The sequence below is a fragment of the Macrobrachium rosenbergii genome, chromosome 4 (genome assembly GCF_040412425.1).
Source record: "Macrobrachium rosenbergii isolate ZJJX-2024 chromosome 4, ASM4041242v1, whole genome shotgun sequence".
Taxonomy (NCBI): Eukaryota; Metazoa; Arthropoda; class Malacostraca; order Decapoda; family Palaemonidae; genus Macrobrachium; species Macrobrachium rosenbergii.
Genome location: NC_089744.1, coordinates 42,854,727 through 42,880,964, shown reverse-complemented (window position 1 = coordinate 42,880,964; position 26,238 = coordinate 42,854,727). Strand labels below are relative to the sequence as shown.

General features: G+C 41.0%; 1 protein-coding gene across 3 annotated transcripts in view; it reads right to left on the bottom strand.

The window, feature by feature from the left end:
• The window catches only part of Kaz (Katazuke), a 117,975-nt gene that overhangs the window by 79,690 nt on the left and 12,047 nt on the right, over nucleotides 1-26,238 (bottom strand). For all 3 annotated transcript variants that reach the window (XM_067095754.1, XM_067095758.1, XM_067095748.1), the window contains 4 exons: nucleotides 5,972-6,022; nucleotides 5,470-5,655; nucleotides 4,642-4,821; nucleotides 4,158-4,381 (listed from right to left, as the gene is read on the bottom strand). In XM_067095754.1, the coding sequence (XP_066951855.1) occupies nucleotides 4,158-4,381; nucleotides 4,642-4,821; nucleotides 5,470-5,655; nucleotides 5,972-6,010 (629 nt within the window). In that variant the 5' untranslated portion in view covers nucleotides 6,011-6,022. The remainder of the gene's footprint in view (nucleotides 1-4,157; nucleotides 4,382-4,641; nucleotides 4,822-5,469; nucleotides 5,656-5,971; nucleotides 6,023-26,238) is intronic.

The window sequence follows — 26,238 nt, the reverse complement described above, 5'->3', positions numbered from 1 at the left end:
ACTGTATAAGCATCACTTCCCAGATGGTTCTTTTTTTTTTGTCATAGGAGTTACAAGCGCAAATATGTGTTTTTTTGCTATTTTATGCTTGTTTTGTTGTTCTTAGACTAGGAAATACTATTTATTATTAATATTTTGATGGATTTAATGAGAAATTTTGGGTGTTCATATATCACGATTTTTCTAGAATTTTCCAGAAAATCCACAATATATTTTCCATAAATATATATTAAAAACTCAGCGAAGCCGTGAATTCGCGATAATCGAATCGTGAAGTAGCGAGGGGTCACTAATGTTTCAAATCAATATCTCAAATTATAAATGCAAAATATACAAGAGGAGTAAGAAAGAACGGCTGGACAGAGAAGAAAAGCACTTCTCGTTGAGTGCGGCCAAAAGTACAAGAAAGATGTTCAACTGTCAGACTTCTGGGCACTTCGAATTAAAAGAACGTAATACCCTTGACTTGAAAAGGTTTGGATGACCGCACAGTGTCGGAGATTACAAAGCTAACAATAACCAACTGGTCAGTCCCTCTCTCCCCTTGCTAGAGAGAAGGAAGGATTTGCATCTACTAATCCAAATAGTTAATTATAGATAGGATACTCAGTCATCTAGATCACTTGCATGCACGCCAGTCCAGCATGTGATGGCTCGTTCACTGTTCCTCTGCCCACTGGAAGAGGAAGGAAGACAGGACAAAGAGAGGAGGCCAGTCCCACCCCTAGGAGTAGCACAACTTAGGTGAGATGCAACCTGCACCATCAATCGAGGAGATGATAGGACAGCATTAGCTCCCCGAACCATCAGTAACTGTTACCATAACCAACCTTGCAAAAGCTTAACAGCCGGATTTGCAGCTCGCTGAAAGTTAATCCCATAGGTAAAGACTGAGTGTTTGTACTCATGTAGGAACATACTGGTTTTTCTGTAATTTTCTGTGGATTCATTGGCCAGTTGTAAATGTACAGTAATACCTCGGTCTTACATGATCTGAGTTGCGCAAATTCACAGACATGCGAACTTTTCATTGGAACCTAACTAATTGTCATACGCAATTTTTTCACAGACATGCGACATTTGGGAATCCTCAAGAAACCCTGCAAAAGCGTTAGTTTACATTTTTATGTAATTTATAACTTTTCAAGCTTTTATGTGAAAATTAAATAACATTAAATAAAAATAATTCTTTCTCTCTCTTACTGAGAAGAGAGAATTTTTATAGTTACATGTATATGTTTATTTGTTTTGTATGATAAATAAATGATTTACCCAATAGTAAGTACTAATTTTCAAATAATAATAATAATAATAATAATAATAATAATAATAATAATAATAATAATAATAATGTAACTGTAATTAAAAAATTTATACATTTCTGTAGTAAATTATGTGATATTTTAAACAATCAAATATCATTTCTCAATCTTGTGAAGCCTTTGAAGAGTGGGGTCAGGACAAAGCTGTCAAATATGTCAATTGTTGCCCACAGCGTGTCAATGGATCTCTTCGTACAATCTCTTTTTTTGTTTCTTTCTTTTTCCTTCATAAATCATGAATTTCCATCTTTTGATATCTAATGTAAGAACAGCTTCTATCTCTCTCTCAAGTTATTCTCTCTGTCTCCATAATAATTCATTATTATTTTAACTTGATATTTTAAGTAAGGACAACTCTCTCTCTCTCTCATGTTATTCTCTGTCTTCATAATAATTGATAAAGTTAGCTCACACATTTTTACAACTTATTATTTCTCTACATCTTTACCTGCACAGCAGATAGTTTAAATTTATCTAATTTTACCTGTACACTCTATGAACTGTAAATGCGCTAGTGTGGTAAATACGTTCTAAAACATAGGGACATAATAACTAAGAGTTGTATTAGTCAACATAAAAAACACTGTTCATGAAAAAGCATGTCCGACCAAAGAGAAAGAGACGTAGAATAAGGAAATTCTTAAAAACGAGGTTGAGATGACTTCTAAGGGTAATGTATTAAGCTAACTTTTAAATGAAATTACAGTAACTTTAATTTCATTTGAAAATTAGCTTAATACTTTGGGAACATGATTAGGGTTATATTTAGTGTTTTAAACTATAGAAAAAAATCATTTGTTAGCATTTTTAGAGACCTGCCAAACTTATGTGAAAATTCACCTTGCACAAGGGGTTCTGGAACCTAACCTCGCGTAAGTTCGGGGTATGACTGTACTCCTTTCTTACAATTTTTTGTATTCTTTCAAGGTTCTGACCCACTGCCATTTTATAAGTAACCTTTCTGGATATGTCAATAATAACTCTTACTTTTAGCTGCAGTTTAGGTTTTTTTATTGCCTTTCCTGTTCTCTCCTGTATTAATCCTAAATTTGTATAGTATATATAATTTGAGTATTCCTTAGACCTAGCTTAATAGTTCTGATCACAGTTTATGGATTTAGGTATTCCACAAATCCACATAGTGTGGTCATCCTATCCACATAAGCACATACTGGACTGAATGTGGCACTCTTTCAGTGCGTGTTTTTTTAAATTGGAGATATTGGGATACATAGAATTGTAACTCCATTTTGTCTAAAGAGTTTAATTTTTATTGGTAGGTTTTGTCCATAAAACTTTTCTTTCATAAGAACCACGGTGGACAATGGACAATTTGCACTTGCTAGGATCAACATGGGTGAACTGTCAAGCTTGCACCAATGGGTGTCCCAAACCAGTTGTAAAAAACTTAGACCATCAGTAATCATAAAAACATCAGGCTCCTCCTGCTGTACCTCAAGAGACCATGACATGAGTCCAGTTGAATCTCCTCTCCTGAAAAGTACAAACAAGTATACTGTTGCAAATTTACTAGTGCACCAAATTGTTTACCTTCCTTCCACAGAAAACAGTAGCAGTGATGCCTGTGAGCAGTCTGTCAGGACTTCCTACAAGGAAAAGACTTCTGAACCATCTCCCTACCCCCTACTACACTCTGAATGCCAAGAGGATGAGGATGAAGTGAAAGAAGAGGTAGCCTTTGGATGAAGGGGAGGAAAACATAGAAGCACGCTTGGGCTTCTTGCCCTTGCTCCTACCATGCTGTTCTCTCAGATCTCCTACCACAGCACAGGATGTCAAAGTTGAGGAAGAGTTACTTGCCAAAGGTTTGGGATTAATGACAGAAGTAATTTCAACAGAAGCAGTAGTAATAGGTCTGTCATTGTAACAAAGACCGTAGCAACAGAAGGAGATAAACCTTTTTTCAGAGTCAAATACTCCAAAATGGGAACAAACGAAAGCTTCCCTAACCAGCCAAGGATTGGCCAGAGTGCCTTCAACTTCTGGGGACTCTGAGAAGCTCAGAGACATGTTCAGTGTTGCAGGAGCAGGAATGGTATTTTCCTGGCTAGCTAATGGGCATATCTGGGACATTCATGGCAAACAGGTGTGACACGACATGAACGGTCATTGATAAACCAAGCAGCCAGGGGAGAACAGTGAGGAACAGTCCTAAAGAAAGAAGCTAGAGTAACAGCAAAGTTACCTAATGAAGAGACCAATGGAGTCTTCTTGATCCTCTTCAAATTAAGAGCCATACTCCTGCACTGGGAAGGCAACAATCAACAAACTCCCCGTAAGGAAGATTCCTAATACAAACCTGGTTCCTACAGAGAACAAGTAGTAGGCAAAATGATACCTATGGGAAACTTAAGGCAGCCACATACAAACCTACCCACATATCTACGTTACCCTACTTTACTTTCCATGTACATCATTGACCATGCCAACACAATCACTAATCATACAAATACCAAAGGAAAGAAGGACAGAATGCACATATCAATTCCAGAAACCAAGGTCAAAAGTTCCACAACAGCAGCGTAGAAGACATGTTGGCACAGAAGCAGCAGAAAAAAACTGAGGATACGCAGACATGAATGGAAGGGTAACACAGCCTCATCCACCAGCTGCCAATTGATTACCCTGTTAATTAGCTTCACCACTAAAACCAGCTTGTGCCAAAGATTACTCCTCAATGATAAATAAAGTTTATATTCTTGAAGGAACAAGATTATTCATCACACACTTTATGAAATTATGTTGAATAACAATGATGGTTTAAAAAATATTTAACATGAAATAGGGAAAAACTCAGTTACAATGTTTTCTTACTTGATAGCTTCCATTCTTCTGTCATTCTTGATAAGTTCGATGAACTCTTGCATCCGAACATTGAATTCCAAGGAAGAATTCAATTTGCGAAGCTTGCTCCTATTATCATGACACCAAGAGAGGCATTTGGAAGTGTCCCGACAGGCCAGAGACTGCTCTACTTCCCTAGCCACCAGGAAGACATCCAAGTTGGTTAAACCTTCTGTGCCACGCGCACTTGCCAACTGGAAAGTAAATCAGTAAAAAAAATATTGACAAATGAAGGTTTTAAAGTATAATCAGAATCCTTTTACATGACCTGTTTCCCAACACTCAAACCACTGTTTAAAAATCCATACACATAATCTCCATTTCCATCTTATCTCAGTTCGAATGAAAATATTTTTGTATAATTTGAAAATAAGAATAAAATTTTTCCTTATTAACATTTACCTAGGCCTTACAAGCTTCAATAGCACTCAAATAAATACCCAAAGATACTCACTTTGGTAGCAGTGGAATAACATCCAGCACGTAATAAGTACTCTACCAACAGTCTATCCAACCTGGTTCGTTTCCACTCAGCCACAACTGATGGACTAAGGGAGTCATGCTCTTTGAGGTGATCAACTCGTCGCTTTACAACACGTCCACATTCTGTCTCATCCTGTGTGGCTTCCTCAGCCTGAAAATTGAGGATGGAAACTAAAGTATATTGAATAGGTGCTATAATCCCAAACTCTGGTGCACACCAAAAAATACAATCAAGAAATTTAGCCAAACTGGCATGCTTTTTCTGTCAAATATTGTACTCCCATATACAAATAAATGATAATTCTACAAGTGTTATTTTATTCACCAAGAAACTTTGTTATAAAAAAAAATACCATTAAATTTTTACCATCATCACCAACCTTCAAGTCATGCATAAAATAAAATAATTTTTGAATGCTGAAAAAACACTTTGCTTTGATACCAACCAATCCTCATGAAAAACAATAATTTCTCTAAATTATGGTATTCTAGTTGTGCTCAACTTCAAATTGATGATCAATATATAAAAAACAGGAATGGTCATTGCACAACTGAATGGTGAAAACATTCATGATAGTAGCTCAATGCTAGGAAGGTTAGGTACTATTATTGTGCATGCAGTGCTTGAGCTGAGAAAATGACAGGCACTTTCTCCAATGTTCTAAAGCACATCAACACCCTTACAAGTTAATCCCATTTGGGAGACTTTACATACCTGTTGGCTGTCACATAGCTGTAACATCAATAAGCTATGTACATAGCTATGACATCAATAACAAAAGCAATAAAACAATCTTACCTTTCGCTTAAAATTGGTCAGCTTCTCAACCACACCACCAAGGAGCGATGATATATTAGAGGCACTGCGGTTGTCTGTGAAAAGAACTTTCTCCAGCTCTGAAACTGCTGAAGTTACCTGACAAGCTTCCCTATCAAGGGTTTTTTGAGCCACACGAAATTTCTTGTTTAAGACATCGTAAGGCACCTGTTGTTTAAACAATTCAGTTAGAAAAACTTATAAAAGATGGTATTAAAGCTTTTAAATACACAAAATTTTAATGTATGTTCAAATTTAATAATGAATAACTATCCAGTATATAATTATCAAAATGTCTGGAACTGAAGTTTTTGAGTAAATGATATTTTCAAATATGTTCAAATTTTAACAATATTTTACCAAAATGTTTAGCAACAAATCTTTTAAGTAAATTATATTTTAATGTAAGTTTAATTTTTTTTTAATTTTAACCACATTACTAACCAAAATGCTGCAAAAATACAGAAAAACTTATTTGACAAACCTTGAGTGTGGGATGTTCAATTGATGTCACATCTGCCATGGTGACAAGCCTCTGAAAAGTCCCAATTTCTTTAATCACCCAAGAAGCTAGTACCATATGCTGTACACAAAGATTGTTTATTCTTTACCAGAGATAGGCTTTGAGCTTTTAGTACGAAATGCTAAAATAGTATAATTTCTATTGAACAGGGAGTGTAACAAATCATATCAACATGTTATGCATCAAGGCATTTACATGGTCTGTGATCAACAAAGTATGCAATGAGATGGCGAGTTTATTAAACTGCATGGCTATACTTGACATCAATTGGGGTGAATCCTTTCTTTCTCCTCTTTTTTTTTGGAAGAGGTTAGCATTGATGAGGTAGGCATGCAAGAGAACAAGGGCTCAATAAGACAATGGTCAAGTCCCTGAAATTTTCAGATTAATTATACAGATCTCATTAAATAAACCAGAAAAAAATTGAGTCACTGGCTATGATTTCTGAAACTGGTTTCAAGGGTTCTAATTTATGATACTGAGAGAAGCAAAATAACCAGCTTTCAAAGGTACAACATTGCAAATACAGTCCAATAAAAACTTTGATCAACTTGTTCTAGTACTAATACTCAAAAAATGAAGTTTTCATAATAAAACTAATATTGTAATACTTATCTGAACACCTGAATTAGCCCTGGTCACCTAACCAGCCCGAACATAACCCCACTCATTTAACTACATTGTTAAAAATTTTAACTGCCAGCGTTACCAACGCTGCAGGTAAACATTGTTTACCGAGTTAACTAATATTGTAATACTTATCTGAACACCTGAATTAGCCCTGGTCACCTGACCAGCCCGAACATAACCCCACTCATTTAACTACATTGTTAAAAATTTTAACTGCCAGCGTTACCAACGCTGCAGGTAAACATTGTTTACTGAGTTACCTGCCCACCGATGCAACCCTATCTGCACCGGTTGGCAGAAACTTCCCCTCCTTTCCAATCGCTAATTAATCACTATTATTGAAGAGGGGAGGTGGGTGGGAGTCATTCAGGTGTTCAGGTAAGTATTACAATATTAGTTTTATTATGAAAACTTCATATTGCAATACACTCCCTGAACACCTGTATTAGCCCGATTAACAACACTTACACAGTGGTGGGGTCAATCAAAGTCAGCCCGACCTACCTTCGTGGATAAGCAGGTAACTCAGTTACACCTACTTATGTTCTGTCCGATTACTCACCTCTGGTCTGATCATCTGGTGAGATGGTTGAAGGGGAGAGTACCTCATCGTCAGTCTCGTAAGTCTGAGTCTCGTCCCAGTCAAGCTAACCTCCCATGTATGCAGGTGGAACTGAGGCCTCCCATGTGGCTATTGTAGCCTCTCATGTATTGGAGGGGAAGTTCCAGGGGTTCTTCCTTCACAATGTTCCTTGAAGATTGCCGGTGCGGAGTTCGTGCATCCTCTAGGTGTAAGTTGCTCCATGGTTGCTCCTTGCCTGACTTAGTACCCAATGATGAAACAACCTCTGACAACTACGAACCCTAACAATTTTTTGACAACTGATATAAAAAAATGTTTAAAATACTATATCCTACATACTAGTCCTCAGCTAATATATAAGCCAATTATTGTAAAATCGTGTTTGCTGCCACGAACGGACCAAGCGAAAAACCTTCTTCCGACGTGAATTGAATGTCTCTTAAATAGAATGAAGTAAAAACCGACGTTGACTTCCACGTTGCTGCCTCCATAATTGCCGAAACCGAAAAATTCTTAAGGAATGCTGCCGATGTTGCCATACTCCTGATACTAGGTGCTCTGGGCCGGGAATTATGACCTGGTGATTGGAAGGGATCGTTATTGCAAGCTTGCAAGATAACTCCTCTAAGGAAGAAACTAACCGCATTCTTAGATAATGGCTGAGATGGGTTTCTCGGGGAGACGAAGAGAGTTCGAGGGTGCGGTCGTAACTTATTGGTGCGTGATAAATAGTGTTTTAGCGCACACACAGGACAGAGGAGCATTTCTGACTCTTCTCCTGTGATGACATCCTCGAGTGAGGTAACTTTAAACGCTCTCGGCAGCGGGTTACCTTCCGATTCCAACTTTGCTCTGAATTCAGGAAGATACGAGAGAAAAATATCGTTGTCTGCGTACGACATTTTCCTTGACACAGCCTGAATTTCTCCTATTCTTTTTGCCGTTGCCAGCGATACCAAGAATAATACTTTTTTTAGTTAATTCCCTCAATGTTAATTTCTCTAGAGGTTCGAACACTTGAGAACTTAATACTTTCAAAACTGTCACTAAATCCCACGAAGGGGCCCGAAGCGGTGCCACAGGTCTCTCGATCTTGAAAGACCTAAGCAGGTCATGTAAGATTCTACTACTCGATAATTGCGGTAGGTGGAACCTGAAAGTACTTGCGAGCATTGACCTATATCCTGCAATTGAATATGATAGGTTTTTAGATTTCGTAGGGCAGGAAATTCTATGTCCTTGTGATCTACACCATCTGCGATATATGGCCCATCTTACTTGGTACAATTTTCTGGTTGATTTCCTTAGGCAAAAGGAAAGCTGTCGAGCCACTGCCTTAGAGAGACCAGAATTTCGCGCTGCTCACTAGATAGTCTCCATGCAGCTAGCTTCAGCACGGACAGGTTCTTGTGGAAGCGAAGGAAGTGTGGCTGTCTGAGTAAATCCTTCCTTTGTGGTAGGATAATCGGAGATTCGGACAGCATTTCTAGTATTTCTGGGAACCAGGGTCTTTGTGGCCAGAATGGTGCTATCAGTGTCATCTGTGTATTCCTGTCAGGACCTGCTGTATCATGCCGAAAGGTGGGAATGCATATACTTGGAGATTTTCCCAAGGATCCAGCATCGCATCCGGTCCCGCAGGATATTGTGTCCGTCATTGGGGAAAAATAATTTGGTAATCGATAATTCATCCTAGTGGCAAATAGGTCCATCATGGCTGGCCATTTCTTCAACAGATTTTACATCTCCTCTTGCACCAAGGTCCACTCGCTTCCTCTTATTTCCTTCTCCCGACTCAGGGCATCTGCCAGCACGTTGAATTTCCCCGCGATGAACTGGGGAAGGAGTGTAATTTTGCGACTCTCGCACCATCACAGTATCCTCTGTGCGACGCAATTCAGGGTCGTTGACCTTGTGCCTCCATCTCTTTTGAGGTATGCTAAGGCCGTAGTGCTGTCCGAAAAAAGCGCTATTACCTTTCCTATTACCAGGTGTGCAAACTGGTGTAATGCTTCCTCTATGGCTCTTAGTTCTCAGACATTGATCAATTCCTCCCGATCCGGAGTCTTCCAAAGGCCTTTGGCCTGAGATTCCTCCAGGGTTGCTCCCCAACCCCGATCTGAGGCATCTGTATACAGATGTACTTCTGGCACCGGGAGTGACAAGTCTAGACCGGTGGTCAGGTAATCTTCTTCTGACCACCACAGAAGATCCTTGTGGCAGGAATCGTCCCAGATTATCACTGTGTTCTCTTCCCGGAAGTCCCAGCGATTCCTGAGACATATTTGAAGAGAGCGCATCCGGAGACGAGAGCCTGGAACCAGGAGGGAGAGGGATGACATCCTTCCGAGAGGACTCCTCCACTCGCTCGCCGGTTGAGATTGGTCTGATAAAAAGTGTGCCACCTGACTCAAGATGGCATTGACTCTGTCTTGTGTAGGAGAAGGCCTTCAAGGATGTGTCTGAATTACTATCCCTAGGAACGTCTTTACTTGAAATGGGGAGAGAGAGTTTTTTCTCACATTTATCTTCCCAACGTCTTGCATATTTCTAAAAGGAAGTCCCTTGCTTTTAAAATCTCTTCCTCGGACACGGCTTGAATCAGCCAATCATCCAGATATCTCCTCATACGATAGCCCTGGCGATGCATGATCGCTGAAACCGGAGACATTACCCTCGAAAACACCTGAGGTGCCGTAGTCAGTCCGAAGCAGAGGACCTTGAACTGGAAAATCCCGAATGGACCCAATAAACGAAGGAATCTCCGCGATTCCCGGTGACCATCCAATCCTCTCTCCGAACTGACCCCAAAACCACATGTGAGGTCTCCATGTGAAACTTTGTAGGTACTATGAAACAGTTGAGCGCCGAAAGGTCTATAATGGGCCTCCAAGTACCGTCTGCCTTGGCTGTCACGAATATTCGACTGTAATAGCCTTGGGAAAGGGGGAGCTGGCTCGATTGCTCCCTTGTCCAGTAAGGACTGAATCTCTGCTTCCAGGGCTATTCCCCTGATGGATGAAGAATACCTGGGAAGCTGGATTGGAGAACTGGACACCAGAGGGGAAGTCAAGAAAGGAATTCTGTATCCCTCCCTCAACACCTTCAAAACCCACTCCTCTGCACCCCACTTCTCCCAGTTCTCTATGAAGTGGGTCAGACAACCTCCCACTGGCGCTAACGAGGGCAATATCTCCTACTTTCGAAAACCCTTCTTATTCAAAGGGGCTTTCTGGGAACTTGACGACGGCCTAGATGTAAACCTCACCTTTTTAGGCGATCCGACTGGCGATCGCGAGCCCGTCCTTTTACCTGGTAAGGGAAACTTTGAACCCCTTGGGGACTTGACACCTTGTGCTGCCACATGGATCATCGCCTGCTGGGACTCGACTGCAGACGTCGAAGAAACGAAATTGACCATCGCTGAGACGTCTTCTTCCCTGAAAAGGGAGTCAGTGATCGCAAGGGGCACTCTCGATAGTATTCTCTTATGAATGTCGGGGAAGTGGGGGGGGAAAGTGACTCGGGTAAAGGTCCCTCCTCTTCTTCCCGACAAACGTAGTACATCCTGCTGCGATGTTCGCCTGATGAGCCAAGCCCATAGACACAGACGTTACAAGGTTGTCGAAAAGCACAGGGTCTGACTGTACATACCCATCTCGTTTTAGGAAGCCTCCGAGACCAAAGAGCATCCACAAAGAATGCGAAAGGGCCTCCAACTGTCCCCTACAAGTATCCTCTAAGATAGCCGATTCCCTCAAGGAAATACTCACCTGTCTCGTAGCTGCAGGTACCCTAGAAAGGAGCGCCTCTACAGATTCATTCAGCGGAACCCTAGACCCAGCCGCAGGATTACCTGCAATACCATATAGTGGTTTCCTCTTCGGAAGCAGAGTAGAATCATGTCTTCCTTCCGCTACTGTCAAAGCCAACCACGCATCCACCTCCCTCAATGCCCGCTCCACTCTACCGAACCAAGGGAGTTTATACGATATCTTTACCACCGCCTGCTTGGTAGAGTATAACTCTTCGAACATGGCCTGGTAAGGCTTGTTCGGCTCCACCACAATCCTGGACTGCGGGAACAAATGGTGAATGAACTCAACTGTTCGCTTGTATTCACTGTCTCCCGAATACTGAAAACTAGATTCTGACAGAGGGCAATCGTCATCCACTGAATTCTCTTTTTCTATGTCTTCCGGTCGATGTGGAGTGGAGAGACAGAGAAAACCCAACCCTGGCATACCCAAACCTGGAGACCAAGGCCCTACCTCTTCTGGAACCTTATTTTCCCTACCTGTCAATGTGTGTGAAACACCTGAGCCAGCCGCAAAGGGCTGCGCTACACCTGCATCCCCCCTTATCATAGATGTAACCCCCAAATCAGCTGACCGAGTCATTTGACTCCGCGCCACACCCGCACCACGCATACCTTCACCTAAGTTACCTACTTTCATCAAACCTGGCTGTGTAACCCCTAATCCACAATTGATCCAATGAACCCGAAATGCCCAACACCTGACCCGATACCGACCCAACACCATATACTCCACCCGTTGTACCTGTAATCTTCTGACCCAGAGGAATAAAAGTCATAGAAGTAGGAGAAGTAAAAGAAGGAATCACACCCAGGACCACCACCGGACCCACAATTGCGGGAGTCGGACAGGTCGCAGAAACACCTGTCTGTCCCACACTAAGCGTAGTAGTTAATGCTGGTAATAAGACGCTGGTTATTGTTGTAACGAACGAGCGATTACTGTCACCCGTGCTGAACAGCTGCGGGTACAAAGAGGAAGGTAATCCCGGAGGAACCTGAGGAACCAATTGCGTTTCTTGCCATACCCTAGAGTGCGCTTGCTCCCCACTCGCAATCTCCTTACCCAACCCTTTTGATCTAGATAACTTCGATACAGCTATCTTCTCCAATTCCGCATGTGGAAGCTCAGAAGCTCGAGAAGTGTGTTGTACGAATAGGCGAGATAATGTAGGGGGAGCTCCCGTTATTGAAAGAGGTACCGAAGTGTTACTTGGAAGGAGAGGAAAGGTGTCATGAGAAGGTCGTTTAGAAGGCAAGGAAGGAAAAATAGTATCCGAAACAGGGGGAAATGATGAAAAAGAAGATTAGAATGAGATGAAGACATCTTTTCCAACAAAAGAAAATAAATAGAATTACTCCCTCCTTGGTGGTCCAAATACAAATCTTGTGAAAACTCAGGAAAGTTCTTAATGACCTGGTCCCTTATGTTTGAGAAACCTAAATGAAAACATTGTCGTAAAAGAACTCTGTGCCCTTAAGAATCGACCTAAGAAATCCAGGTGATTATGCTCTGCCAGTTTAAATGGCGTGTTAGCCATTGCACTGCCTCCAGCTTGAGGATCCGAGAGTTCGATCCCATCGGAAAGGAACCAGGACGTATAGGGCGTCTCTAACCTACTGTCTCCCGATCCTAGAACAGATTTGTTTTTAAATCGCTAGAATTACTGGAAGGGAACAATATCTCAGATGGATCCAGGGGTGAACCAGACCTAGGGGGTTGAAATCAGCGAAATCAAAGTTTACCTGAACTTCTCCTCCAGAACATCTACTTTGAGATCCCTAACAGTCTTTGTCTCTCCTAAAACTAGTTTCTGATCACCACTTACTCTTTTAGGGGAAGGGGGGGAATCAGCTGCTAACACTGTCTGCTCCACGCCAGGTAGCCAGCAGATTCTACAATTTTGGCCTGTGAATCTCTTAACCCCAGCACCTTGTTAGGGCTGGTTCAGGAACAGACAAATTAAGCTGAAAAGAAAGATTACACTTTGTTCCCTATTACTTATTTCCCTACTTTCTTCAATTTTTCCATTAAGATTGTAAACTGACAGTTTAAACCAACAACATAGTTCTGGAGAAAGAGGCAAACTCAATTTCAGACCCACTGGTTTTGTTAGTCGACACACCCCTTCTCCTCCCCAGACAGCCGTGTCAATGAACCACGCCCATCGGGCGGAGCAACCAGAGACATGCCATTGACAAGAACCAAACCGCCATATTTGAAAGTTGCAAGTTGCTATGAAGTATATCTGTACTTACCATTCCATTTTACTGCTGAGAGATTTATTTGAGATTGCAAATTAGACAAGTAGTAACTTAAAAGTTCCAATTTGTGAATTTTGACATTTCCATTCCTCTTATATTCTAAGATAATATAATGTGACAGTAGTTCACCTCCCTTTTCAAGATATTCCTGATCTCAAATGGGCTACCTGAAATTGCATTTCCTCTAAATGCAAGGATAAGAGTAAGTATACCTGGTCTTGATTTATGAATAATTGAAAATTGTTATGGCTGGCCCTTGAAACATTTTAAGCTGAATTGACTTTTGTATGTTTACTTTACAAATCCTTTATTTCTCCAGAATGGTCTCCACAAGATCTGGGGTAGGGTCGGAGGGTGAAAGACCTCGTCTGGTCTGCGCATCTTCGTTCTTTCTCTCCAGAACTTAAGTTCACAAGTAAACTGTCAGTTCTAGAGAGAGAGGCTTCAGCCTTGTCAGACCCACTGGTTTTGCTCACCTGATACTTCAGGGGCATGAAGATGAAGTCCTGCAAATACTGCATCAAAGCTCCAGCTGTAGACCGAGGAGAGCATAAAATGACCCAAATACAGAGTTGCTTTTCCAATTCATTCTAGCCATTATCTCTTTGCAGCGTAAATCCATTATACATCATCCTTGAAGCTGCTTGACCTCTGATAGAGTGGAAATTGGTGGAGTGTTTTCTGGCATTGGGATCAGCTCTCCTTAAAATACAGTCCCTGAATAGCTGCCTCATCTTTGGAAGGACATGATCTTGAATGTTTTCATCCAGCCAAATATGGTCTTCCCTATCTATGTTCCTTTCTGCACAGATTTTATTTGTGTACTCCAGATAAAGTTGAACCTCTTTGGACAAATTTTTGGCTTGGTAGGGTCGCTCTAAAGCTGAATTCAATAGGAGTGTAATTGTTTCTCTGATTCTTGGCCATGAAGGAAGGGTGGTTCCTTAGCACAATGGTTTCTGACGTGAAGGTGCTCCTGGAGATACATAGATGATTAAATTGGTTACCATTCTCAATGGGCAAGCCAAAGCTACATTAGGAATAAGGTCTTCTGAATCATGAGCAGCACAGAATCATCTCTGTAGTGTTGAGGAAGGAAACCACTTTATCAAGATCCCAACCTGGAAATTGATGAGAATTGCTGGGTCTTGTTCGTCCGGACTCCATCAATATAGCTTTAATATACTTGTCTTCTGTTAGGCAATAATTGGGAAAGTATTCCTTCAAAACGTTTGCAAGAGCAGCTCGGTATCCATTTTAGTGTGTTGTATGCTAGACCCTTGTCTATTAATTCCTGTTGAAATAGAGTAGCACTGATAAAAGAGGGAACTTGTTATATGAATTTATTGTGTATGAACTTTTAAAGCTCCTGAAGAGATTTTGTTACTTGGCCATGGAGCTGTCTCAGAAACTGGAAGTAATTTTGTTGCATATCTCTGGAGGAAATATGGAAGGTAGTTGATCTTATATATTCTGAAGGCTAGAAATTCAACCTTGCTGTTTACTTCTTGGTAAATTGCAGTCCATATGAAGTATCTGGCAACCTTCTACTTTGACTTTGTACTTTCTGGTCTTCCTGCCACTGTCTTGACTTCCTTGGGATCCATGGTTTACTTTCCTGGGAACCGAAGTGCAGAAGAGCATGTTGTTATCACATTCTTATATATCTTAAAAGCAACTTTATGCAGTAAGAAGCCTTGGGAAAAGCATAAAGAGGAGAAGAACCTTCCCAGCTAATGTGAAGAGCATTATTACTGATTGCTTTTGTGTTGGGTAGATAAGAACAAAATCTCTTACATTTAGAATTAAAGCCATTGGTGAAAAGGTCTATTTCAGGAAAGAAATTCATATCTGTGCAAATTAAATTGAAAAAGATTATCATCAAGAGTGGCTTCTGGATGTATGGAACCAAAGTCTCTCGATAGGAATCAGCCATCACATTGCTTTTCCCTTTAATAAATTTATTTGAATGTCTATGTTGTATTTTCCTTTGATGTTTAGTAACACTTTGATGGCCTCCTGGGCCAGATTTGTTCCTAATGCTACCATGTTTTTGACCCAACAGTATGTTACTTGTGAATCTATGTCCTTTAGTACCACTTTGTTTCTTAGTTTGTCTCTGAAGTGTTTTATACAGTAAATGCATGCAAGTAGTTCTCTAATGTTAATGTGCAGAGTATTCTCATTTTGTAGCCATGTATTATTAGTTGAGAGTATGCCATGTTCTCCTACTAATGCTCCACCCCAGCCAAAGTTGGATGCATCTGTGAATAGTTCTAGATCTACTTGATTATTAGGAATGTTTATAGCACTATACATGTTAGTCTGTTTCATGCTTCTAGAAAGGATTTGAAAGAAGGAGGAATGATTCTATATCCTTTAGCAAAATATCTATGAAATCTGTGAAGGAATTTAAGATGGTATCTACCATAAAAGGTGTAGTAGGAACAGAAGTTAAGTGATCCTATCAATCTTTGATATAATTTGAGGTCAGATCTGTTCAAGTTGGATACTGTATTGGCAAGCCTGATACATTTATCAATGTTTTCCTGCATTGGTCTCATTGTTTTGTTCTCCAGGTTATAATGAACTCCCAGGAACTCTATCTTTTGCACTGGATGAATAACAGACTTTTTAATAGATATTTGCCAACCCAGTTCCGTGAGCACTTCAATGACTATTTGGATGACACTCGCATTTTGTGAAAGTCATCTGCCAGTATGAGTATATCATCTAAGTAGTTAAAGATGAGTATATTATATTTCTTCCTAATGTACTTAACTACTAACTACTGTACATTAGTTTGGAAAAGATGTAGGAGCTGTCTTTAACCTTGAAGGGAACAACCATCCATTTGAATTTACGCTTTCCTAATTTGAACGTTAAGAATCTTTGAGCACTGGAATGAAGAGGACGAATTAGCCAATAGGCATCCTTTAAATCAAGTCTACATGCCCAGTTGTTTAAAATGTAAATAAGGGAATATAGTTTTAGGTTTCAGCATAGAGAAAGGTTTCTTGATCAATAGTATTAAGGCATTTCCATATCAAAGATTAGGCGAATGCTCCCATCGGGTTTAAGCTTGTAAAATATGTGGTTAGAGTAGTAGAAAGAATTTCTGTTAATTTGTTCTATTACCCCTAGGTCTAGTAATCTGTCACATTCTCTCTCTAGTATTATTCTCTTGCTAGAAGAATAATATCTATCAACCCCAAATCTTTTCAAAGTCTTTTGAGCCTTATTTTTATTGGTAAATGGGAGTCTCACACCCTTACTGATCAAGTTGCATGCAAAAGAAGAATTTGAGAGTTTTTGCCAATTTTTTAATTTATTTGTCAATGACCTACCTATCCCACTTACTGGAGGGGCGTGAGAGTTTTCTTGAGCTAGAGGCTTCTGTAGGGAAATTTAACTCTTCCAATATCATTGAATTGTTAGTGGGTACATTTGCCAAATTTTTATCTTTACTGTGAAGCTCCAGGTTATTTTCCACTTGGTCCGAGCAGGGCTCGATGGTATTAAGATTTAAAGCATAATTAGTTTTGTTTCTTATCTTTGACGTCTGAATTAATTGCTGTCTGTCCCCTGTACTCCTTCCCCTCTTCGCCACCTCTTGATACCTCGCCTGTAGGGATTGAACCTATTCCTGAACCCAAAGCTTCCCCTGAATCTTCTGTAAAAGTTAAATTTCTCTCTGGGGTAGCCCTGATACTTGCCAAAGTTGAACCTTCCACCTCTAAAGATAATGTCCCTCCTCTAGGAAGGGGACCGCCTCAAAAGCACTGAATAGCTTTCCTTTGATCATCTGATAAGACCCATATATCATTAGTTTCAGCTTTAATAATAGCATCTCTGATATCTAAATTGAGGTTCCTGGGTAAGTTCTACTTCTGAATGAGCGGATTAAACTTTTAATTAGATCAATGTGTTTCCTGAAAGGCCCAATTATCACTTTAGTAATGAAATCAATATCGTTAATCTTAGAGGGGTAAGGAATTGCGCCAGAGCTGCATGCCCTTGAAAAGAAGATATAGCCATCTTAATGTTTTCAATATCAAAGTGAAATTTCTTCTTGAAATCTTCATTAAACAACCTGCCACTTGGCCAAAAGTTCAACTTTGGCAAATTTATCAATTTGAAAAGGTCTGCAAGTTCTTTATTATGATTACAAACAAAGAATTGATCATGAGAGTTCTTGTCTCCTTCACTTAATGTTAATGCAATTAGGAGTCATTTAATTGTATTTTCCCATCTCTGTGAATGGAGGGCACAGCATTAAAATTGTTAGATATATAAGTAGGAATAGGTTTGTTAAAGGTAAGCCGGTTAAATTCTTCATAGTCACTACTATCTTCATTATAAGTTGTAAAATAATTCTTCATTTGCATTCTCAGGTAAATCTACTTTATTTGAGGGCGCTTTTAGGAAACCGGAATTGTCATTCCTTTTGCAGTCTGAACCACTTCTGCAATAGGAGTGAAAAACTAGACTCAAATTTGATAATAAAGTTTAACTGATGTCTATAATATGGCTCATGAATTTACAATTCAGGTTGGACAGCAGCAGACCTAGAAGGCTGAAGCCAGGCAATCGGTTCTAGGCTCAAATGGCCTTCATCGGTTAATTCAGGTCAATCGGCATCCTCTCACTAGTATCCCATACTTAAAATTAAATAGCCTCTACGGTAATCATCTTATATTATTTATATAGCCGACCTGTCAGAAATTCTTAAGACGCAGTTCTCATGGTAAGGGGTGAACAATTATATCGAAAGGAAACGAAGTGTGAATTGATTCCGACCCACCCATTAGCTGAGGTAGGCAAATTATACCGAAATTGACAGGAACCCTCCAGTTAAATGTCCACAAAAGGATCTCGTGGGACAGGGGCGGAAGGAGCGGCTAAGAGGTAGCCTAGATAGACGTTTATTCCTTGTTAAACTCAAAGTTAGAAAAAAGGTAGAGGGATCAGTTAGGTGTTTTTGGCACGTAAGGCAAATTTAACACCTCACCTTACAACATTAATTACCTTTGGCATATAAGTATCTAGTCCTTATAAGGTTTAGGCTCACTTTGGTGATAGTTTAACAAATTATATGATAATGAAAACTCAGTCTTGAAATTTATCTATTCTCAAACTTTTACGATTATAACCTAAATGAAAACGTTGTCGCTCATTGAACTCTGTACCCATGCTTGTGACGAAATCTGTCTGAAATCCGCATTATGACGTTTTTATATAAAAACAGAATATTAAACATTGCACTGCTCCACTAGTTTCAATAATGTTTGATTCCCGTAAAAAACATTTGAAGAATTTCACTGGGAAGGTTCCTAACTGGTTTCTTCCGATTATAACTGACATCTCTTCTTTTGATTTAAATCCGGCTAGAATATTGTCAATATCATCGCTGGATCCAGGGATTATGCAGACCTGCTGAAACTCAGAACCCGAGGACATTTTAATTAGTTGATTAAGTCTCCTCCAGACAATAATTAGGGAGGGTTGTAGTAATGGTGAGGTGTAACAGGTGCTGCCACCACCTGTCAACTTTTAATATGGGGGTTTGGTGCTAACAACTGTTGATCTGGTTGCTCCGCCCCGATGGGCCTGGTTTGTGCTCGCATAGGGTCTGGGGAGGAGCCAGGGGTGAAAAAGAAAAACCAGTTCCCTCTGAAAGGCTACTTCTTCAATTTCTCCATTAAGTTTGAACAAATTGGTCATACTTGATGACAACCTATCCTCTAATTTCCTAAATAGTACTGACTCCAAGTCTTCAGTTTCTTCAACTTTAGGTTCAATAGGTAACTTGCATTTACTTTTGGAAGCTAATGAGTTTCTATGCTTGAAATATGCTTCCATCTGGTCGTTCAACCAGTCCCTACATTCATCACATCCCTTATCTACACTACACAGAACTTTCCTACACCTAACGCACAGAGAATGTCGGTCGTCTTTGAGGGTACTCATCCTTCTGTTGCAGGCCGAGCAAGATCGAAGCTTTTTCTCTACATCTCTGGCAGGCTGATCGGGGGGCGTGGCAGCCGAGGATGGTTTCTGGTTGGTGGCGGTAGTCTTGTCTTTAGCCGTGGAGTCCATGATTACAGCCGAATTCATCAAAGTCTCAGGTATCCAACAAATCCAAGAAGTCCAAAACTCAATCCAAATTGAAGCCAGGGTCAATTAAATCACTCTCACAACCTATGTGGGGGGGGTCGGGCTGAGAGACCAACAATAAAGTTCGCTAGCAACAGGATGCGTCCTGTCAGGCGAGCGAACAAGAAGTGATTAGAAAGGAGGGGGAGTTTCTGCTGACCGGTGCAGATAGCAGGGTTGCCATCAGTGGGCAGGTAACTCGGTAAACAATGTTTTCCTGCAGCGTTGGTAACGCTGGCAGTTAAAATTTTTAACAATGTAGTTAAATGAGTGGAGTTATGTTCGGGCTGGTCAGGTGACCAGGGCTAATTCAGGTGTTCAGGGAGTGTATTGCAATATAACAAATAAGAACCTCCTCCATTCCACTTACTGACACTGTAAAATGAAGTTACTGCACTAAATAACAGTGCTTGATAGCAACCTTAAGTAGCTAAGGAGACACCATAAAGACTAGAGAACAGTTTTAAATTTCACATCCTTTCAGCTTTGATTCTGGCTGCAGCTAAGTTTTTCATTTGTTTTGATATACAGTAAGTTCTATGGTACCGTGACACCAAAAGTCACCGATGTTAATATCCCTCACTAAAATATACAAAACACAGGCAGTCCTCGGTTATTGGTGGGGGTTCCGTTCTGGGGGTGTGATGATAACCGAAAATCGGCGATTTCCGGAGCTTTTTCGGGCTTATCAGCGCCGAAAAGTGCCGATTTTTGGTTATCGGTGCCTCTGTTAGGTATGTATTGGCGCCAATACCCAATTATCGGCGCCAATAAGCGGAAATCTGCGATTTTCGTCGCTAGACAAGCGCCATTAACCGAGACCGCCATTAACCGGGGACTGCCTGTACTGTATATAAATACACATACATATATCAGTACATACATATACACATACATAATTATAAAACATTTTTAAAAGCAATTTGTATTTCTCCCAGCTATACAAATGTTATTTTCATTATAAAATTATATTTTCATAATGAAATTAAGCTTCATATATACTTACCAATAATTACCTAGCTATGGTTTCAAACTCACGTGGCAGCCTTTGTTTTAAAAATTGTGGTGGCACTTCAATAGTTTAATGTAGGTGACAAGCCCTGCCCACTAACGGGAGAAGTGGAAAAGACTTAGCAGGAAACCTCATTCTGTTTGTGACCTTATGTCCATGAGAGGGGAGGAGGGAGAGCTCTGATTCTGTAATTACTTGGTAAGTATATATGAAATGACAAATTTTGATTTAATTTGTATTTTTCACAGCTAACAAACCTGTGGTCTTAACATTTGGATAATGTGGCATCTGACATTAATATGCAGATGAGGTGGTAGCCGGTCAGAGACCTAGCTGGAACCTTCGGTCTTGACATTAGGATAGACTCACACTTGGAGGGAGGTATGAGAATCCTGAACCGACTGGAGGTTCAGCACACCTGATCAACCTTCCTAGAAATTAGGGCTCTAAAGAAAGAGACCTAAACCTCTGAGTTGTTACATAAGAGGGTATCTAACACCCAGTTCACTGGGCTAAAATACAATGCAGACTTAGATTCACTGCATATATGGAAGTCAAAGAGAACTATATCTGCTCAAGCAACAAACCCTGTTGGCCACATGTAACGGGTTTGTCACCACTTCTCAGTCCCCATGCTGGAGAGAGAAGTAAAGGCTACTGAGAAGCATATTTGTATGTTGTATGGAACATCTAAATGCTGTAACAATATGGCTGCAACACTCACCTGTATCAAGCCAGTTCCAGCGCATGATGTGTTATTTTTCAAAACTGTGCATACGTCAAGAAGAAAGGGAAAGAAAAAGAGACCAGAGACCAGTCATCTCATTCATTCTTTCTTCCACACTATCATCTTAGGCAAGATATAAATGGTCCCACCAGGGGCACTGGATGAACTACACAACTTGTTGAGCAGCCACAACTGACCCATGGAAAAAAGTGTCCAAGGGCCTGTGGGCAACATCCTTTATGTAGAAGGAAGTGAAAGTGGTCTAATGGAGCCAAGAACCAGCATTCAAAATCCTACGAACAAATAAGTTCTTCTTAAATGCCAAAGAGGAACCTATTCCTGTGATGTCATGTGCTTTATCACATACGGTATTGGAGAGAGAACTTGACGATGAGGCATAGGCTTGTCTAATAACCTCACGTAGCCAAAGCAAAATGGTATTCTTGGGCACTCCTTTCTTGGTTCGGCCTGTGCTAACACAAAGTCTACATCACCTAGGTCTTAGGTGATGAGTCCTTTTCAGGTAACAACGCAGTGCTCTGCCGGAGCAAAGCAGTAACTCCTAAGGATCGTTGTCAACAAAATCCCTAAGGGAAGGAATGGAGAATGAGGCAAATCTGTCATCTTGAACCAAGATTTTGCGTCTCAGCCACGAATTCTGGGACGAATTCAAAAGCAACTGACCCCCAACTCGTGGTGTGTTTGACATCATAATGCAGACCCTGGACCTCACCAACTCTCTTCGAAGAAGCTAAGGCCTGGAGGAAGACTTTTCAAAGTCAAATCCCTGTCTGACGATTGACTCAGTGGCTCTAACGGAGCCCACTACCCAATACCAGTCTTAGGTCCCATGTAGGAGGTTTAAGTTACCTAGGAGAACAAGATTGCTCAAAGCTCTTGAACAACATAAAAGATTTCTGAGGATGAAGAGATGTCTACATCTTTCAGACAGAGAACCCCTCCTAAAGCAGCCCTGTAGCCCTAATAGCAGAAACAAAAAGCCCTTTCTCTGTCCTGAGATAGATTAGGAAGTCAGCTATCTATTGAACAGAAGTTCCAAATGGAGAGAAACCCCGTTGACGACACCAATCACAGTAGACAGCCTACTTGCCCTGGTAAATGGCTGATGAAGATCTCCTGAGGTAGCCGGACATCTGAGTTTCTGCTCTGCCAGAAAAACCTCTCGCTTGTAAGAGATACTGGATAACCTCCACCCATGAAGAGACAGGGACCCTACCGATTGGTGGTGCTCTCTACCTGAGGTTGGCAGAGAAGATTGTGCCAAGGGGGAATCTCCCTTGGTGCCGCAGAAAGCAGAGACAGTAGGTCTGGGAACCACTCCGCTTGAAGCCACAAAGGAGCTACTAGGTTCATCCTAAGATTCTTGGAACTCATCACTCTGTTCAGGACATGACGGAACAGGCAGAATGGAGGGAAGGCGTAAACTTCCAGGTTGTCCCAAGGATATTGAAGAGCGTCCTCTGCTACAGCGAACGGATCTGGGACCACCAAACAATAAACTTCTAGCTTCTGGTTGAACCTTGCGGCAGAAGAGGTCTAACATGAGTCTTCCCCACTGATGCAGAGACTACTCCGTACCTAGAACTTGTCCCTGACAACTTAGTTTGTCAGCTACTACATTCCTTTTGCCTGGAATGTACCTGGCCATAAGCTCCACCAAGTTGTTGATTGCCCACTGGTGTAATTCGGCCGTCAGGGAGTGAAGCTGACACGACACCAGCCCCCCGTCTGTTCACATACGCTACCACTCTACAGTGGTCCAACATCAGAACGACGGAGTGACCCACCACCCTCTCTTAAAACTCCTAAGACCCAGGAGGCAGCCTTCAACTCCAACACACTGATGTGGAGTTGCTTGTCCCAAGCACTCCACACCCCCAAAGTCGGCATTTCTTCCAGATGAGCATCCCAACCTTTGGAGGATGTGTCTGAGAACAGAGGATCTGGAGGGGGTGAATGAAGAGTAGTTCCCAAAGTCAGATTCTGGTCATCCAACCACCACAGGAGGTCACTTCTCACCTCTGCTGACAGAGAGACCTGGAGCTGAGGGGAATCTCCTGCTGGGGACAAAAACTCCTTCAGTCTCCACTGCAAGGACCAAATATGGAGATGCCCATGAGAGACCAGCTTCTCCAGAAAAGACAAGAGGCCCAGAACTACTTGCCACTGGTGAGCTGGTTGCTCCTCCCTCGAAAGGAAGGAGTGACCTACTGCTCTGAACCTCTCTATCCTCTGGTCCGATGGGAAAACCATCGACGAGTCTGTGTCTATTACCATACCCAGGTACAGAATCCTCCGTCTGGGAAGAAGATGGACTTCTCAAGATTTATCACGACACCCAGGATGTGACAAAACTGGAGAAGACGGTCCCTGTCCCCAATCAGCCTTTCCCAGGAACTTGCTAAGATTAACCAATCATAGAGATATCTCAATAGGCAAATCCCCTGAGCATGAGCCCGCGTTGACACTAGGGTAAAGACTCTTGTGAACACTTGCGGCACTGTTGTCAATCTGAAGCAAAGAACCTTGAAATGGAACACTTGCTCCCCAAGACTGAAGCAGAGGATCTTCCTGGATGAAGGGTAGATAGGAATCTGAAAGTAGGCGTCCTTCACATCTGTAGATAACATGAAGTCGTTGTCTCATACAGCTGCTAAGACTGTCCACGGCGTCTCCATTCTGGACCTCATCTTCCTGATGAAAAGGTTTAGAGTTGAGAGATCTATCACCGGTCTCCAATTGCCAGTGGCCTCTGGTACCAGGAAAATCCAACTGAAGAACCCTGGAGAAGGATGGACTACCTTTTCCACTGCTCCGTTGTCCATCATTTTCTTCACCTCCTCCTGAAGAGCTAAGTGCTTCGGAGAGTCCTGGGCATAAGTCAGGTGTAGGAGAGGAAGATCGGAGGGAGAAGGAGGAGGGGAGTCGAATGGAAGTGGATATCCTACCCAAAGGACATCCACTACCCACTATTCCGCCCCTTGCAACTGCCACATAGCCCAGTGGCTTACCAGGCACCCCCACCACCGGTGGCAACGGGCAAGGAGTGGTGCCCAATCTACTGTTGTTCTCCCCTGTCCCTGCCCTTATTCCCCCTCCCTGATTTTGAAGGATGAGATCGAAAGGGACGCTGGTGAGGCTGCTTCCTTGGTGACGGAGTTGGTCAGGTAACCTTAGCTTAGGTCAAAGGTCTTGAAGGCTTCCCTGGAGGGGACTGCCTAATCTGTCTTGGAGCTGAAGGATGGAACTGAGACGAAGATTTAGTCACTGCCTGTTGGACAAGTTGATCATTAGTGTTGGCTTGATGTCTGATGATAGCAGCTTGCAGTTGTTCCTCAGGCAGAAGCAGCTGGGACCCTACGAGATCTCCATTCTGTAAAGATAGTAAGAGTCCGGATCGACTGATCTAGATACTTTAGAAAGGGCTGCGCCTCTTCTTATCAGTAAGAAGTTAGTCCACAAATTAGCATTCAAATGGCCTAATTATGATATGGCCTTAGCACAAGATTGAAGTAACCTGATGAAAGATGGACTTTTGAAGAAATCTCTCGCAGAACAGTAAGAAGAAATTACTAGCAACCGCTGTAGAACAGTAAGAAATTACTAGCAACCGCTGTAGACCATAAATCCAGCCATGCGACAATCTGAAAGGCAGAAAGGGCAGTAGACTCCAAGGTAGTTGCTTCTTAAAAGGTTAAAGAAGAACTGTCAGTCCTAACCTGATCTAGTGTAAGCCCAGGCTTAAAACGAATGACATCAGAGTTGAGCTGTCTACCCAACAGAGGTACAAGGCTTGTTGAGTAATACTTCCTATGACAAATCAGAGGAGGGGGAAGAAGCTTGAAGGATCTGTTGGAACGCAGAGAATAATCCTGTCCTGAAACCAAAGAATTCACGTCTTATAATTGAAGTAACATGTCTGGAACAAGGTAACTCAAAAGAAGTCCTACATCCTTCTTTGGACCAAGTAAGGATTCTATGCCAAAGAACACACACAGAGAATTCTGAGGCTCAGAAGGAAATATGCCAGAGCTCTTATCTATATGACTGACATCGTCTGCTCACTCAAACCACCTGAGCAAACAGAAAGGAGGTATTTTGGACCAAATCCTGTCAGCATGTCAACTTCACTCTCTCACTTACTCATTCTCTCTTTCTCAGATTATGAAAAATAATAGGCACAGACACAGATGATAATTTCAGAATAGGCACACAGAATAAATATGTAACAAGCATTTAGCCGATAGCTGTCAACTCGTCTCAGAGAAGACAAGAGGCCCTTGCCTTTCTCCAAACACTTGTGTAAATACAGGAAGCAGGTAAGCGATAATGGTTCAAAAATATCTCTCCCTCAATCCTCAGAACACTCAGTACTCACTTTGATATACTGAACAATATATTAAACAAACGAAAAAAAACATATCTAAACATATTTCAGAATCACGATATACAATTTATCTGTAAGAAAATGACCTTTTAAAATCATATCTTCATATCTCACAACAAATGACGAATCTGCAAGCAAAACATCAAAATTTTCACACAGAGACATATGATATTTGTTGATTGGTTTTATATATTATAACACATTATAATTATATATATATATATATATATATATATATATATATATATATATATATATATATATATATATATATATATATATATATATATATATATATATAGTATATATACATTTTTTCATGATGCTGCCTTGTAATACATATATCCTCTATAATTTTGATATATTTACTCTTTTATTTATCATGTTTTATGTGTAATGATAGTGATTATTGAAGTGTCGTATTTAGTTTGGCATCAGATCTCAAAGGTACTAGTGATTTAAATAACAGCATAATTTAGAACTGATAACACAATTTTAACAGTGATGTAGTATGAGCAACACATGTGTGAGTGTGTGTGTTCAGCAAAGACTTGTTTCATTTCAGTTGTCATCAGTTGAGATAAGAGAGAGCGCTTTGTTTTGTTGTTTTGGGTTAATGTGAAGATAGTT